General features: G+C 38.7%; 1 protein-coding gene and 1 long non-coding RNA gene across 2 annotated transcripts in view; both read right to left on the reverse strand.

The window, feature by feature from the left end:
* Positions 1 to 4,214, reverse strand: part of LOC113021378 (T cell receptor beta chain MC.7.G5-like) — a 32,452-nt gene extending 28,238 nt beyond the window's left edge. The window contains exon 1 of the mRNA XM_080300695.1: positions 3,923 to 4,214. Within this exon, the coding sequence (XP_080156821.1) occupies positions 3,923 to 4,214 (292 nt within the window). The remainder of the gene's footprint in view (positions 1 to 3,922) is intronic.
* A 5,148-nt stretch (positions 4,215 to 9,362) lies between these two features.
* LOC145428381 (uncharacterized) lies at positions 9,363 to 11,975 on the reverse strand. Its single transcript, XR_013908669.1, has 3 exons — positions 11,844 to 11,975; positions 11,196 to 11,758; positions 9,363 to 10,050 (listed from the first exon to the last, which is right to left on the reverse strand). It is a non-coding gene; the product is annotated as an uncharacterized LOC145428381 (long non-coding RNA).
* Positions 11,976 to 16,827: the final 4,852 nt, after the last annotated feature.

A 16,827-nucleotide genomic window follows, 5' to 3' on the forward strand; every position in this document is an offset into this window, starting at 1 on the left:
TGTAACTTGAAAATATGAAGAGTGTTCGTTTTATATGCATTACCCCATATCTCCAGACAGTAAGTCATATATGGAAGCAACAGAGAACAATAAAGTGTGTATAATGATTTTTTGTTCAGGACATGCTTTGTTTTATAGAGAATAGCAATGGTTTTTGACATTTTTGTTTTCACGTGGTTTATATGAGACTTCCAACTCAGCTTATCATCAATTATCACTCCAAGAAATTTATTTTCGTACACTCTTTCAATTTCAATTCCATTAACCCTTATTTTAGATACATTTTTCACTTGTCTAGTGCCAAAAATAATCAATTTTGTTTTCTTTATATTTAATGATAACTTATTTACATCAAACCAGTTTTTTAATATATTTAACTCCTTTTCCGCTGTAGTCAGAAGCTGTTCTAAGTTTTTACCTGAGCAGTACAGAGTCGTATCATCAGCAAACAATACACATTTTAACAGTTTGGAAACACTACATATGTCATTTATATATAATATAAATAATTTAGGGCCCAGCACAGAGCCCTGAGGAACACCACAAGTTACCTTCAACTGCTTAGATTTTACATTATTGAATTCGACATATTGATATCTTTCATCCAGGTAACTTTTCATCCACTTGTATGTGAAGGAAAAAATGTCCATCCCGGTTTTCCCTCCAAGGCACGAGCGATAAGCAGAGTTCTGTCCTTTCCTTCTAAGATTCCTAATTATTTAAAGTAACACTCAGGTATGCCATTCAGCGTGTTAGTACGAGCTCGGGAGCAGCTTGGGAGAACAAGAAAACAGAGACTGCTTTAGGTTGCCTTCCCAATCGACTCAAAGGTTTATTTAGTACATAACAGCTTATATAGAGAAAAAAAAGGTTCGTGTGTCAGCTTTCCCAGTTCAAACCGGTACAGACCAAATAAGGAAACGTCTTCCTGCCTTGTGAGCAAAGTATCCCTTGTGTAGTTTATCAGTTCAGCTATAATTTATGATCATCCCAGCAAAATACACTCCTAGACATAAAATACAGAGTTCTTTCATTAGTGAATTCTGAAACAAACCACCTAGCCTTTAACGAGCCTTTTCCAGGAGATAAAGAAAAAGGGAGGATGGGAGTAAGGAAGTGGTCTCATCTCTGTGGTGTTTTCGACCTTGAGGTACCAGCCTGTAAGTCTTACACATTAATTCTTGGGTCACAGAGAAAGAGAAAAACAACTAGTAGATGGGCCATATTGAGTAACAGTTTTCCTGTATAAAACAATATCCTGTAAATGCTACTATGGTATCAAAATATCATAACAGTATGCTATCCCTCTTATGCCATATCTCTCTAGTTTATTCATTAATATAGAATGATCAATTGTATCAAACGCCTTTTTTAAGTCTATAAAAACACCAACAGTATATTCCTTATTATCTATTGCATTAGATATCCCTTCAACAAGTTCCATCACTGCCATTGAAGTGGACCTTTTCACTCTAAAGCCATATTGGTTATCACTTAGGAGATTATGCTTCTCGATCAAGTCTATTAACAAATAACTTTTGGGAGTACTGATATTGGCCTATAATTGGTAAACTGACATCTCTCTCCATTTTTATGGATTGGAATAACTTTTGCTATTTTCATTTGTGAGGGAAACACACCAGTTTGAAAGGACAGATTACAAATGTATGCGAAAGGTTGCACTATATATTCTATAATACTTTTAACTAATATCATGTCAATACCAAAACAATCAGTGGACTTTTTATTTTTAAATGTCTTCACAATGTTAATTATTTCTCTATGAGTTACAGCACCAATAAACATGGAGGACACATTCTGAGTAATATGTTTATTTAGGTCGTTATTATTTCTTGACTCTGGAATTTCTTTTGCTAAATTAAAGCCAACATTTACAAAGAAATCATTAAATTCATTTGCAATGTCTTTAGTTTTATCAAGCACAATATCTTTATCTTTTTTAAAATAATCTGGATAATTCTTATTTTTTGAGCCCTTTTTGATTATACTGTTTAATATCCTCCATGTTTCTTGTGTGTTACTTCTACTTTGCTCCAATAATTTGTGGTAATATTCTTTCTTACTTGTTCTTATAATATTTACTAATCTATTTTTATATAACTTGTACTTTATTTCAGCATCTTTTGTCCTCGGTTTTATGAATCTCTTATATAGATTATTTTTCTTTTTACATGCATCTTCTATCCCCTTTGTGATCCATGGCTTATTTGATCTGTGATGCTTTCTAGTGATTTTCATTAAAGGACAATGTTTTTCATATAGTGAAATTACAGTTGATAGGGATGCATCATATGCACTATTTGAATCTTCATTTGCAAAAACCTCATTCCAACTGTGTTCCTTTAAGTCCACCTGGAGGGCAGCAATGGCTCTTGTTGTTCTATGTCGTATCATATCAAATATTTGATTCTTTTGTTTAGTTTTAATCCCAAAATAATTTTGAAAAATTGCAAAAACAGGAAGATGATCGCTTATATCAGTTATAAGAAGTCCACCTACTATTTCATGGTCAATTTTATTTGTGAATATATTATCTATCAATGTAGCTGTATCAATTGTTATTCTACTTGGTTTTATAATTACAGGGAAAAGGGAGTTACTATACATTGTATTTATGAAATCTGTTGTTTTCTGATGTCCATTTGGGTTTAGCAAATCTATATTAAAATCACCACAAATTATTTGCACTTTTTTATCATTTAGGTTGCTAAACATAGCAGCAAGTTTTTCATTGAATATCTCAAGGCATGAACCTGGTGTCCTATAGATGCAACTTATAATTATATTGTTAGCTTTTTCAACATGAATTTCAATAGTGACACATTCCAATAAGTTATCTATGGTGCTTGACATGCATTCAATCAGACTACATTTCAAAACTTTATCTACATATAAAGCAACACCACCTCCTTTTTTATTCACCCTGTTCATTGTAAATAATTCGTATCCTTCCAGTCCCATTTCACTAACTTTCTCATTATCGAGCCATGTTTCTGATATTGCAATTATATTAAACTTTTTTAACTTACTTAAACATTCTGTAATTTTAGAAAATTTTTTATACAGGCTTCTACTATTGAAATGTATGACCGACAATGCATTTGCCATTTTAATATTCACATTGACTTGGTCATCTGTATAGTACTCACAAGTATTATTGGTGTTATTGTAGAAGTGGGTATCTGGGTCAATGCTACTTTCAGGGTCATTCATGTTGTGCTCTGCATAGTTAAACGTTTTGAAGTTCGTTTTCTTAGCGTGTGTGGCAAAATAACCACCTTGACAGTCCTTTTCATAATCAAAGTCTTCCTCTTCAATATCTCTGAATGGAAACCTATAATCTGTGTCCAAACTTGTCATTTATGTGTTTTTGTTGTTGTTGTTTCCATTGTTTTTGAGCCGTAAGGCCAGAAATACTTTCCATACCCATTGTTCATTATCCAATCGTCACTTTTCCAATAGATTCCATAGCAGATTCCTGATTATTTATATTGCTCTAAGTCTTTGAGTTCTCTTATCATCACAACTTTCGCTTCTTCGGGATTGCCATTTAGTCTTATCATTACTTTGCAGTTCCTCGTCCATGTCGCTTGTATCTTATTTTGTTTTCTCAGGATGCGTGGCTGTCTTGCAATTTCAGCAGTCTTTTTCATTAAATGTTCATTTAAATACACACCAGTCCCTTTTAGCTTCTTACCCTGTTTCAGTAACTCAATCTTTGTTTTGCGACTCACAAACCGAAGAATGATTGCTGGCTTTGTTTTACTGTCTTTTCTGGGGAGCGTGTGGCATGCTGCAATATGATGGCTCTGAATACTTACATTCTTCGTTTGAAGGAATTTTATCACTTGCTGTTCAAGCGTTTGCTGCTCCTCTACCGGGGCATCTTCACCGTCTTTACCTCCGCCAGCTGTTACTCTGGCGTAGGTTCGGTGTTGCGTCTCCAGACCACTTATGATTAAATCATCCATTCTTGTGTATTGTTCAAGGTCCTCGATTCGCCGTTCCAAGTCGTCTATTTTCTTGTCCTTGTCCTTTATGAGGTTTTTTAGTTGTTTTATTTCATCCATTAGGTCATGTAGCATACCTTGTTGTTTAGCCACTTTGCTCAGTTCATCAGACATGAAATTAAGCGATTTCCTAATCTCCTCCAACTCCTCTTCAACTCCTGGGTTTGCTTTTTTAGGTGGCATTTTGAAAATGATGAGATTGGTATTTCCTTGTGATGGCCCGTTGAAGTCACTGTTGATTTATTTGTTGGTGCCTTGCTAGAGGAGCCTGGGCCTGGTGGCTGCTGGAAGATCCTGGGCCTGGTGGCTGCTGCAGGATCCTGGGCCTGGTGGCTGCTGGAGGATCCTGGGCCTGGTGGCTGCTGGAAGAGCCTGGGCCTGTGGCTGCTGGAGGATCCTGGGCCTGGTGGCTGCTGGAAGAGCCTGGGCCTGTGGCTGCTGGAGGATCCTGGGCCTGGTGGCTGCTGGAAGAGCCTGGGCCTGGTGGCTGCTGGAGGATCCTGGGATGGGGAGAACTGTAGATTTTGGCCAGTTAATTGAATAATCTGAAACTCTTGAAAACCAGTTTATTAGAGTAATTACCTCAGAGAGGTTGGTTTGTGTGTTTTGCAGAAAAAGCAACACATCATCCGCATAGAGACTGATTTTATGTTCTATGTTCTTACATTTTATGCCCTTAATTGTTGTAGCCTGTCTAAATGCTGCTGCTAGAGGTTCGATAAAAATTGCAAAAAGTGAAGGGGAGAGTGGGCATCCCTGTCTGGTGCCCCTCAGGAGACAGAAGCTGGAGGATGTCTGGTCATTTGTTCTGATACGAGCTGTTGGGGAATTGTATAATATTCTTATCCAGTTTATAAAAGAGTTTCCGAAACCAAATTTGTGTAAAGTTGCGAATAAAAATTTTCAATTAACTCTGTCAAATGCTTTTTCTGCATCTAGAGATAATATTATGGTTTCGACATTTTTATTGTATGAGTAGTCTATTAAATTAAGTAATCTACGAGTGTTTGTTGAGGAGTGCCGACCTTTTATGAAACCAGTTTGGTCAGGATGAATTAAGAGGGGGGTTATTTTCTCTAATCTCTTTGAGAGAGCTTTGCAGATTATTTTAAGGTCTACATTTAAAAGAGAAATTGGACGATAGCTTGAGGGATATACAGGGTCTTTGCCTGGTTTTAGCAGGAGACTAATGTTGGCAGAATTCATATTTGGTGGTAGTCTGCCCTTTTCCTCGATTTCCTGCAACATGCTGTGGAATACTGGTGCCAAAATTGTCCAGAATTCTTTGTAGAATTCTGCTGGGAAGCCGTCTGGACCTGGAGCCTTATTATTGGGCATTCTTATCAGGGCTTCCTGGAATTCACTTGGCGTCAGTGGCGAATCCAGTGCCATTGCTTGACTGTCTAGTAATTTTGGGAGAGTTACGTTGTCAAGAAATAGATCAATTTCATTTTTAGATGGGTTTATTTGTGGTGAGTATAAAGTTTCATAGAAATCCCTAAAAATGTTGTTTATTCTTCCAGGATCATATGTTGTGTTCCCCGATAAATCTTTAGCAGCACATATAGTTGTTTTTTCTTTATTTATTTTTAACTGGTTAGCTAGAAATCGACCTGATTTGTTACTGTGTTCAAAATTCTGCAAGCGAAGTCTTTGTATAAGGAATTGTGTTTTTTTATTAATAGTTTCATTTAATTCTAGTTTTGTTTTGCATATTTTGTTCAATGTTTCCTGATCTTGGTCGCACGCGTAGGCTTCTTCTAGTGATTTGATGGTTTTTTCTAATTCCTGAATATTTTTGTTTTCTTCTTTCTTTTTGTGTGATGAGAAAGAAATTATTTTACCTCTCATCACAGCTTTCCCTGCTTCCCATAGAACAGAAGCAGATATTCCGGGAGTGTCATTAAAGTCTAAATATGAAGTCCATTCCTTTTTAAAATATTTAATAAAGTCTTCATCTTTAAGCAGTGATGTATTAAATCTCCAGTTTTTACTTTGCGTAGTATTATTCTTGTGCATTAGTGTTAAAGATACAGGAGCATGATCGCTGACAGCTATAGGATGAATCTCAGTGTCTGAAATGTCACTCAGCAGTGAGCTGCTGACCAAAAAATAATCCAGACGAGAGCAAGAGTGATGAACATGCGAGAAAAAAGTATATTCCTTACTGTTGGGGTGAAGGGAGCGCCATGCATCGCGAAGGCCAAAGTCGCTCATATACCGTTTGATTATATTTGTGGATTGACAGTTGCGCTGAGTTCCTGTTGTGTTGAGCCTATCCATGTCTTCATTTAGTCCAAGGTTGAGGTCACCGCCAAGAATGAGTGCGCAATCGAGGTGTTCAGAGAGTGCACTAAAAAATCCGTGGAAGAATGAGGGTTCATCAACATTTGGAACATATATACTTACAATACATAGATTTTTGTTCAATATTGATAGTTTAATAATTACAAATCTGCCCTCTGGATCTATAACTGTATCGAGTACTGTAAAATTAACATTTTTATGTATTAAAATTGCTACTCCCCGTTGTCTAGAATTATAACAGGCTGCAAACACGTTAGGAAACTCAGGTGTTTTAAGTTCGTTTAAACCTGTGACAGGTCTGTGAGTTTCTTGTAATAAAACAACATCTGCCTGTAGTTTTTTAAGCTGGTTAAATATCTTTAACCTCTTTCCTCTGGAGCCAGCTCCATTTACATTCCATGTGACAAACCTCAGCATGCCCATAATTGTGTGTGTATGTCTAATGATGTACGCTGGGTGTTTCGTTTAGACAGGTGGAGAGAGTGTGGAAACATCACTTGTTTGTAAATAGAAAGAGAAAAAGAAGTGTGGTGAGAGACTCCATAAGTCTGACTATGTGTGAATATTCACTAATATGAACAAGCATGGCTTGCTTATGTGTCCTGCAAGTCTGTGCGTGCTGTGAGGCTGTTGTGAATGTGCTGCCGTTGAGCGGATGTGTTTGCGTGATCGTGGTGTGAAAATATGGAGAAATAGAGGGTGTTGTTTGTAGGTGAGTGGGGAAGTAGGTGATCACAGCAGTGAAAGACAAGAGAAAGAAAGAAACCACATGAACTGTGAGCAACAACAAAAAAAAAGAAACGAAACGGAAACATTCCAATTAAAGTAATGACGGAGGGTGACGGTGTTATATCTGCTATGCGATGTACTCTATCGAAGTCGATGTTCTTTACGGTGTCTTCCGGCAGCTTCAGGTAGATGTCATTGTCATTTATGTCAATCCTTACGTTGGGTGAGTGCTGAGTATTTGTATATGTGTGCATGAGGGTGGGAATGCATGTTTGTGTCTGTGTGTGCCTGTTTGTCTGTGTCTATATGTCAGGTCGGGTCTTACACTCCACCTCTCTGGGAACTCCCCTGTCTCCCCACACCACACTCCCTTCTGGTAACAGATGCCCTCAGGGGTCGGTGCGTTGGTGGTTCTTGGTGTCCGGGCCTGGGCACTCAGGTATGTACCAGCTCACTCCCGGTGACTACTTGGCGGGGCCTGGTGCCTGTTGCTCGGTCAGGCCTCTTCCGGGGCAAAGGGGGCCCTCGGGCCTCCGGCCACTGGGCCTGCGGCTCGGTTCACTCTGGCACATCTGGCTGCCGGACAGAGCTGGCGGGCACGCCACTGCAGCCCCCTCTGGCTTCTGCTCCGTGGCTACTGGGTGACACCTCATCTGGGGCTCTCCTCTGCTCTTCCCATGAGGGTGGCACTGATGCCCCTCCGGTGGTCCTCCTTGGGTTCTCGCACTCTGGGGCCTCTGGATGTCTGGGGCCTGGATCTCTTCCATGCCTGCTTCATGCCCTGGGGGACGGGGCTATGGCTCTCTACATCCTCTAGCAGACCATTACATGGGGAAACCTTTTGAATACAAGCGCGCTGATCCACACAGGTGTGCACACGGGTGTTCACTGTTCATAGACATAAACTACACCTCTATTGGTGCTATTTCCAAGCACATTGTGCGCTGTCGGTCCTGCTTGCTACACAACAACACTCAATATTTAGTATTTACTGCTGTTTACACTTAGCTAGATTAACATGATGGTGTTGTGTTTAGTATGTTGCTCTGTTTTTTTTTTGCTTGTTTTCTCTTCTTTTTCTCTCAACAGGTGATACAGGAGATTTTTTTCCTCTTCTTTCTCTTTTTAAGTGCCCTCTCTCACTGTCCCTCTTCCCTTCTGTTTTTCTTTTCCTTCATCTTTCTTTCTCCCTTTCCTTTCCCTCAGTCATGTCTGTCTGTAACAACTGAAAATAAAATAAAATAAATAATAACAACAAAGATTGATCAAATGGACCAATACGGCAAGGCCGTGATGATCCACTTGGTAAAGTAAATCCATTGGGTATCCTTGTTGGTCTTCAGACAACAATTCTGACGGCTAAAGAACCAAATGGGACAGGAAAAAAAAAAAGGAATGGGGAGGTGCTAATTCATCAAGCCTCTATGCTGCGTGCTCTACCTCCACCTGTTGGCTGAATCTAACCTTTAATAGACTCTGGAATCGTTTATTTTGATAAGTGGATCATAGTTATACTAAATGACATGAAAAAGTGGAGATATTACAGCATTTGAACATGAGAAAGAGCAGGGCCATCATATGGTTTTTTGGGTGGTTACACTATGGGACTTAACAATTGTGGGATTTGTTCTTCCAAATGCACCCCCCTCCCGCCACCACACACACACACACACACACACACACACACACACACACACACACACACACACACACACACAAGGAAGACCTTAGTTTAAAATATGTTTTATATATAGCACCAAATTGATGGGGTTAAATGCATAACCATGGTACCCATCTGAACTGGCTTGCAACATCCTAAAAGGAAACCCAAACAACCCTCAGAAATAGCACAAATTAGCTTAATCTTTTCTTCATTGTGTGGTGTAGGTGTGAACTAAAAACATTTGGGTTAACAGAGAAATATAACTGTCCTGAGTCGAGATCCAGGAGTCGTGTACTTGGACTAAACATTCCACAGAGGCTAAAGCGTATCAGTGAAAACACAAGGCTCAACCACCAGAGTGTGTCTGGTCTGTTCTTCTTATCATCAGAAGTTGTGACGTGGAGGGTTTCAGTAACACATTACATACACTGGACCTGCAGAAAGAATTAGCTTCCTTTTCTGTGCCTGACCACAGGAGCTGTTAAACTCACACTGAATTGCTGGTTGGACTGATTTAGGAACAATCATTCACTTCTTTTACTGTAAACTTTGAATTCACACAAAATAAAATTGCTGGAGGATGACATGACTTGCCATAGTTATGTTAATATAATACATAAGCACACACATAATCATTTTTTAATAGATTTTATTTTCACCTTTACAGTTTCCCAAATAAGCATGGAAATTATAATATAGACCAATTAGTCTATAAGTAACATTAAAAACTACAAAGAGTGTTAAATGCTTAAAAACTGTTACCTTTTATTGACTACCAGAAGCTTGAACCACATCATCATTACCCCTCAGCTGTAAAACGCTTGTGGGGTATCGCTTTAATTCTATTGTTTATCAGTCTGTACTGTTATGGAGGCTAAACTGAAGCATCGTTGAAGGAAAAAAGCTTCTTATCTCAGTGCTTTCCAACCTCATCACATGATACCAGTGGTTTACCATCTGTTAGCATATGCAGTTTTTGTAAGAGAGATGAGCTGCATTCATTACTGTGCTATCTTGCGGCACTAAGGTACTCTGCGCTGTGTTCAGGGTGTCTCGGTCTCAGGATGTGAAGATCCACTGCACTCTCTCCATTTCCACTAATGTTGAACTGACCTACAAATGATGGTTCAATAGTTGGAGACTGATAATACATGAAGCCAATCAGCTTCAGAGCAGTGTCTCCTTTGGAGCGCTGATACCACAAAATAGTGTTAAAGTTTTGGTTTTTATGTTTGCAGGTCAGCCTGACTTCCTCATTCGGCGGCTTCAGGAGCTGCTCTGGAGTTTGAAGAACCTTTATTTCTTTATCGAGGGACACTCCTGTAGAGAAACAAAGAAAAGTTGACAGGTTGTAAATTGATGGCATTTCTTTTGAAGGATTCTATGCTCACTGAGACAACTGCTAATTATAGGATTAGAATAAAAAGTACACAAAATGTAGTTCAATCTGAGAATATGACGAATTAAAAGAGGGTTTGTTGGCTAATTGATAATTAATAATACGATTAGACATCAGAGAGTTTATAAACCCTATCCCTAACTCTCTCTCTTAACCTCTTTAAATGACCTGTGCTTGTGCGTACATTCCCCTGGACTCCCTATTTAAAATAACAGCTATTAGCAACTTTAATTCCTAATCTTTTAGAACCTGGTCTGTATTGTCCCGTGTCTTGCTGTCTTGTAGACGGACTCAGAGGGAGGGAAATACTGAAAATCAGAACTAATCACTCTAATGTGGCTGACTATCTGGAACATGTCTCTGCTGAAGGCTGACCATGGAAGGGTAAAATAATTGGAAATAACAAGTTCAGATGCTTTGCAGCACTTAATTTTCCAATAAAAGATTAACCCTTTGTGGTCCTCATTGATGACAGAATCAGAGACTTTATTTATCCCCAAGGGGCAATTAAGATACAACAGAGCAGCATGACTTTAAAAATAAGGACAGGGCATAAACAGACAATAAGAGTGAGATAAAAAAAATACTTAAAATATACAGTATGTACACAGTTTTTAAATGACAGTGACTGAATAAGTGAATAAAAAACTATAAGTGACTAACAGTGAATAAAGTGTTGGCAGTATAAAAAAAGAGTGTCAAGTAGTAGGAAATAAGACCGACAGGAAATAATCTCAAGTCGAACCTCTAAACTATCTATTGGACAACAAGTAGAAGAACTCTCTACATAAATAACACAAACTGTTTTTGATATATTTCAGTCACAATGATTTTTGTTACCTGAATGCAAAGACACTGGGGAAAGCACAGCGAGCTATTGTTAGAACTGAGGATTCAGACTTCAGGGTTTAAACTAAAAGTCTGATCATTGAACACTAATAAAACCATTAACTGAATGCAATTATGAATGCCCAAATTACAAAGTTTTATAGTTTTTATACAAATAGAAAACATGGAAACCACTTCTAAGTCAAAATTCTAAAGGACAGAGAGTCTCTATGAATACCTTTAATGCAGATGATGATGTGTATGAAGAGATGAGACCAGTTCATGTTGAATGTGATAAACCAGCTCGAATCCCAGCTGAACTCAACCGTTTGAAAAGGACTAGAATTCGCTGTATCTTTCTGTCAACTTCTCCAGCGCAGCTCCTCCCACTGTCTGCAAAGGTTTGTGGGCATGTGGTTTGCTGCAGGTGTTCAGGGTCAGATGAAGGTTTTTGTAGAGGACTTTCAGGCTTTTCTGCTGTGGTGGGACTAGAAACTGCACAGAAATAATGCCCGCTGTTTTCAGGGTGCCTGAGTTTGCCCAAGTGCAGGAATGCTTCAACCTCTCCATTTCCACTCACGCTGAATAAGCCCTCATAGGGTTTCTCCACAGTCTGAATTTCCTTATAACTTGTAAAACCAACTAGCTTCAGAGAGGTGTCTCCTGCTGGGCAATGATACCACACAATAGTGTCGTAGCTCTTGACTTTGTGTTTACAGGTCAGCTTGTCTCCATCAGTTATGTTCTTCAGGAGATCAGTCGGAGTCTGATGAACATTTTCATTTTGATTTGGTGATGCCCCTGTAGAAAAGATACTAACGTTTAATCAAATCTTGTCATGAAACTTGCAGCATTGAGCAGACAGAAATATTAAGTAAATAATTACCTTTGATCCCCAACAGTGCAATAATAACTGATATTAAAAAACTGTTCATGTTCACACCTGCTGACTGACAGTAACTCTGAGTCTGGTGCAGGAAAGGGAGGAGACAAAGTGGCAACAGCATCTCACCACGATGATGAAGTCTCACGTCAGCACCAGTTAAAGTGTAGCCGTCTCATTTAGAATCTAGAAGAAGTTAAAAGTCAAGTCTCATTTTTAGGGGACAGCGTACTGTGAAAAGATTTTATATTGAGGTGCTCCAAAACAAGTGAAAATTCTCTGAAAAGGGAATTTTGGTGAATACTTGAGAGATTTACTGCACTTAATAAATTAAGAGGAAATAATTAATTTTGTCTGACAGAAAATCAAACAAAAAAACAAAGTTTAAACCTTTAAACTTCTGATGTGGATGGGCACTGTTGTCTGCATAGAGCCAGGAATCGAACCACCAACCACCACAACCAATTGGTAGATGACCTGCTTCTATACCCATCCCATTATAATATACAAAGAATGTATTTTGAATCGAAATTGCTAAAAACAATGACTATTCTTCTCTGTGCATCTCTACAGAGGTTTCTCTTAAAAGGGAGTTTTTCCTTCGCCGAGTGGTTTTCCCTGTATTATTGTAGCAAGAGGAACACAATAATTATGTATAGTGTGAAAATGGATATTACAAATTAGTTACATTATTTGCAGTGTCCTTTAACCTACCGCCTACTGGTGTTGGCCAGATGGCGCGATATGGCAGCCTCGCTTCTGTCAGTCTGCCCCAGCTGTGGCTACAACTGTGGTTTGCCTGCACCAGTGTGTGAATGTGAGAGTGAATGAATAGTGGAATTGTGAAGTGCTTTGGGTGCCTAGGAAAGCGCTATATAAATGCAATACATCATTATTAAAACAAAAAAAATGTTGGTGAGTAAAATGAATATCTAGTAAAAAGAAAATGTAAACATGTAATCTGCCTTCAGCACACGTCTCACCCTCTTGTTCACATTTAAATATGTATCTGTGATCAGAAAAAATAGAATATCTTATAAGATAAGAAGCTTATTTTCATGTTATTGCTGTGTTATGGTACTTTTTCCATTGGCTGAACAAAATGATTTCTTTTAAAACATTCAATTGCTTGGAGAAAATGCCAATTTGGTGTCCATCCCCATCCACTGCTAGAGATGGCCTAGAATGAATATCAAAGCAACCAAGTTTTATTTGGTACAACACATTACAAAGAATGTTAAAATGAAATCATTGAACAAATAAATGACTTTTTACTATTACAAACTGATTTTGCACTGTCACATTTGTTTCCACACTATTGCCCCAGTTATGTAAATTTCAGTCTCAGCTGATTCCAAGTCATTATTTGGTTAATGCGTGATAACTAAATAGTATCGTCACACATTATTAGCCCGCCGTAGCCATGTTAGTGAGGTGTATTAGAAAGAGCTGTCAGGAGTTTTTCCAAGGAACCCTATGAATGCTGCTGGAAACACACACCAACCTTGCTACTGTATTTCTGCACAACGTCTTAGGGAAAGAACAGCCTTAATAGGACATAAACCCAAATGAGAGCCACAGAAACAGGTGCCTGCTCCTCTGTGCCATCTACAAATCTATCAGCACTTGTAGCCTGTGCTTTGGGGTTTTTGTAAATACCAGAAAGATTTTGTGTCACCGTGCAAAACGAGCTGCACAATAGTACACTGCACTGTCTTGAGCTCCTGTCAACTGGATTATTAGTGAAACATTTTTTATATCACTTGTACTAAGATCTCCACTGATCTCGAAATTCTGTTTATATGTCTCTTCCACTGTGACATCCCGATAGTTGATATATCCAATGCATTTCATATCTGTCTGGCCAGCTGGCTGTTGGTACCACAGCATCACTCTGTATTCAGTTAGATTGTGGGTGCAGACTAGCTGCACCATGTCATCGGGCTTTTTGATGAGAGCCGGGGGAGTCTGATGGATACCCACACAGCAATCTGGAGAGAACACAAGAACATTTTTTCTTGTTATATATTATTTGCAATGAATAAATGAGAGAAGGAATATGAGTCAGTACCTGCTAGAAAAAAGAAAAAGAGAAAGTAGATCATTTTAATGTCTTCTATAATGGAGAGCTCCTCCTCAGTTTTGTCACATCAGCTTGTGTCTCTGAGGTCTGAGGAGGAAAGAGGATGAAAGGGGTGTGGGTAATGCACAGCATGACTCCACCTCCTTACATGTGAATGGTCATCTGGTTCTTGGTTGTTCCTTCCTGTTTTTTAAGATGAGAACACTTTAACATATTCTTGTGTACATTTTTATATCAGGTGTTGGTATTAATCTAAAATTACACAATGTTCTGAAAAGTAAGAATGGCTCCACCATGTGGCATTTCACAGCATAACTCTCTCTCTCTCTCTCTCTCTCTCTCCATGCATATAATACAGAGATGGGCAGTAACGCGCTAATGCGTTACTGTAATCTGATTACTTTTTTCAAGTAACGAGTAAAGTAAGGGATTACTATTGCAAAAACGGTAATTAGATTACTGTTACTTTCCCGTAGGAACGCTGCGTTACTGCGTTACTAAAACCGTGATTTCTTTGCGAGAATGTCTCATGACAGTGACGTAAGCGAGTGCGACGTTCGTGACAACAGCTGTCTGCAGATCAACAATGGATCATATATCGATTGTGGGAGAGAGTATGAGCGTGCAACGTTTAAAGCTTGGAAGTACTGACCTTACTTTGAGTTTGATTCATATAAAGTGACAAAAACATTAGCGTCCGTTGTGCGTGGGAAGAAAACTTCTTTTTACACCGAAAAAAACCCTAAACAAGCACCGAGTGCGCAACGACGTAATGGGAAATTCACAGAGAAACTCGTGGATTCTTCCACTGACCGCTGCGCCACACCTGCACCAGAGCACACTCCTGCTTTACAGGTGAAAATAGAGCAACAGGACCGCTGAGTCTTTGACTTTATTTATTTTCTGCTGTGTTTTACTTGCATCTATTTGAAAGACTGAGTGTAAACACACACAAACATTTTTTTTTCATGTGCTGGAATGTGTAGAAAATAGGTTTAAATGTTAAACTAATTTCTTCAAGTCAGAGAATGTTGCATATAATTAAATTTTTGCTTGATGCATAAAGTTAAAAGATTAAAACTGATAAAACAAGTTAAAAAGAGATTTTTCCATTTGATTACATTTTGTATGATGGATTATGCAGAAAAAGTAGAACTGGGTTGACAGATCACTTTATCACCTATTCAGGTTGTAAATCGTGTTTTTAAAAAGTACTAAAGTAATTAATTACTTTTGAAAATAAGTAATCAGTAAAGTAACAGGATTACTTTTTGGGGGAAGTAATCAGTAATTAGTTACTGAGAAAACTGAAACTGAGAAAATATCCACTGAGTGGCAGTAATGCCAGAGGTCAGAGGAGAATAGTCAGACTTTTCTGAGCTGATGGGAAGGCAGTCGTATATCAAATAACCACTTGATAAAATCAAGATATGCAGAAGAGCATCTCTGAATACACAACATGTTGAACCTTGATATAGGTAGATTTACAGTGGCAGAAGACCACATCAGATGCCGCTTGTGTCAGAACAAGAAAAAAAAGGCTGGAATCAACCAAAAATACAGGCGGCTGCCAGAGCTACCCCTCAGCATAGCTAGTAGATGCAAATCCTATAATTAGTATTAGAGAGTATCAATCCCACCCAGACTCTTTGGAGGAGGTGGTCTTGATACAGTTCCAAATCAACTCCCGAGTGGTTCATTTATGGCATGAATTTGATCCAACCTCAATCCAAATGAACTATCGGGTGGACATTGTGTCACGGCGAGTGAAGTGAGCCATGTGGAGATAATGAAGTAGGATCCAAACGCAGGCACTTGTAAAGGTGTGAAGGTGGTTTATTGAAAGTAAAGTACAAAATAGAAAAACGGCAAACTGGACTGCAGACTATCTGAACTGGGAACAACTAAACTACGAAACACGAACCAGGACACGAACATGAAGAAGGATGGGCAGAGGTAAGTGATGACGGACAGCAGGGAGAACACACGGATGAAACATGATGGATACACAGACCTTCAAAATAAAACAGGAAACAAGAAACCACTAAACAAAGACGCAGACAGAGAGGCAGACAGAATATAACACATGCAACTCAAACAATACATGAAATAACAAATCCTTAAACGCGGATAAACAGAAACATGGAACTCTAATAATAATAATCATCATAACATCAGAGAAACAAAACAATCATGCAAAAATAAAACAAAACATAAGAACTCAAAATGCTGGGTCGAACCTGCCCAGAACTGTGACACATTGCAAACTTCCGTGACACATTACCTTGATCGCAAATTGACAGTTTCCCAATATTCAGTCATCTTTGTTGAGTTTTGGTATAGCCTGGCAGGTATCTGCATCAGTGTGTGAGCTGACAGCACAGAGATACACACCACTATCACTTGGCTCCAGATGTTTCACTGTGAAAGCTCCGCTCTCACTTACAATCTTGTTGGCTGAATATTTTTCTTGACTAAAGTTTCCAAAGTCTGGGGCCTTGTAAGGCAGCATGTGGACAATCAACCTCAAGCTCTCCCCTGGTAACTGCTGAAACCAGTACATATGGTAATAACTGCCACGCAGATTGTGATGGCAGTACATCTGGGCAGAGTCACCGGTTTTCAGGAGTAAGGTAGGGGTCTGTGTGACATCGTTAGTCCATATAACAGCTAGAACCAAGCACATGAACAAGTATTTTTTTAACGTGAACTTTAGCAATATATGTGTTTTAAGAAGAAAAAGATACATAAAGATAGCATAAAGATTTTAAAACCATACCTGCAGTACAGAGGAGAGAAACAGTGCTGATGATAAATGGTGACATCATTCTCAACTCTCAAATGCCTCTCACAGCAAAGTGACAACTGATTCCCTCTTAATTTCTTCTGTCACATGTTGGTTTC

This window comes from Astatotilapia calliptera, chromosome 4 (genome assembly GCF_964374335.1).
Source record: "Astatotilapia calliptera chromosome 4, fAstCal68.1, whole genome shotgun sequence".
NCBI lineage: Eukaryota > Metazoa > Chordata > Actinopteri > Cichliformes > Cichlidae > Astatotilapia > Astatotilapia calliptera.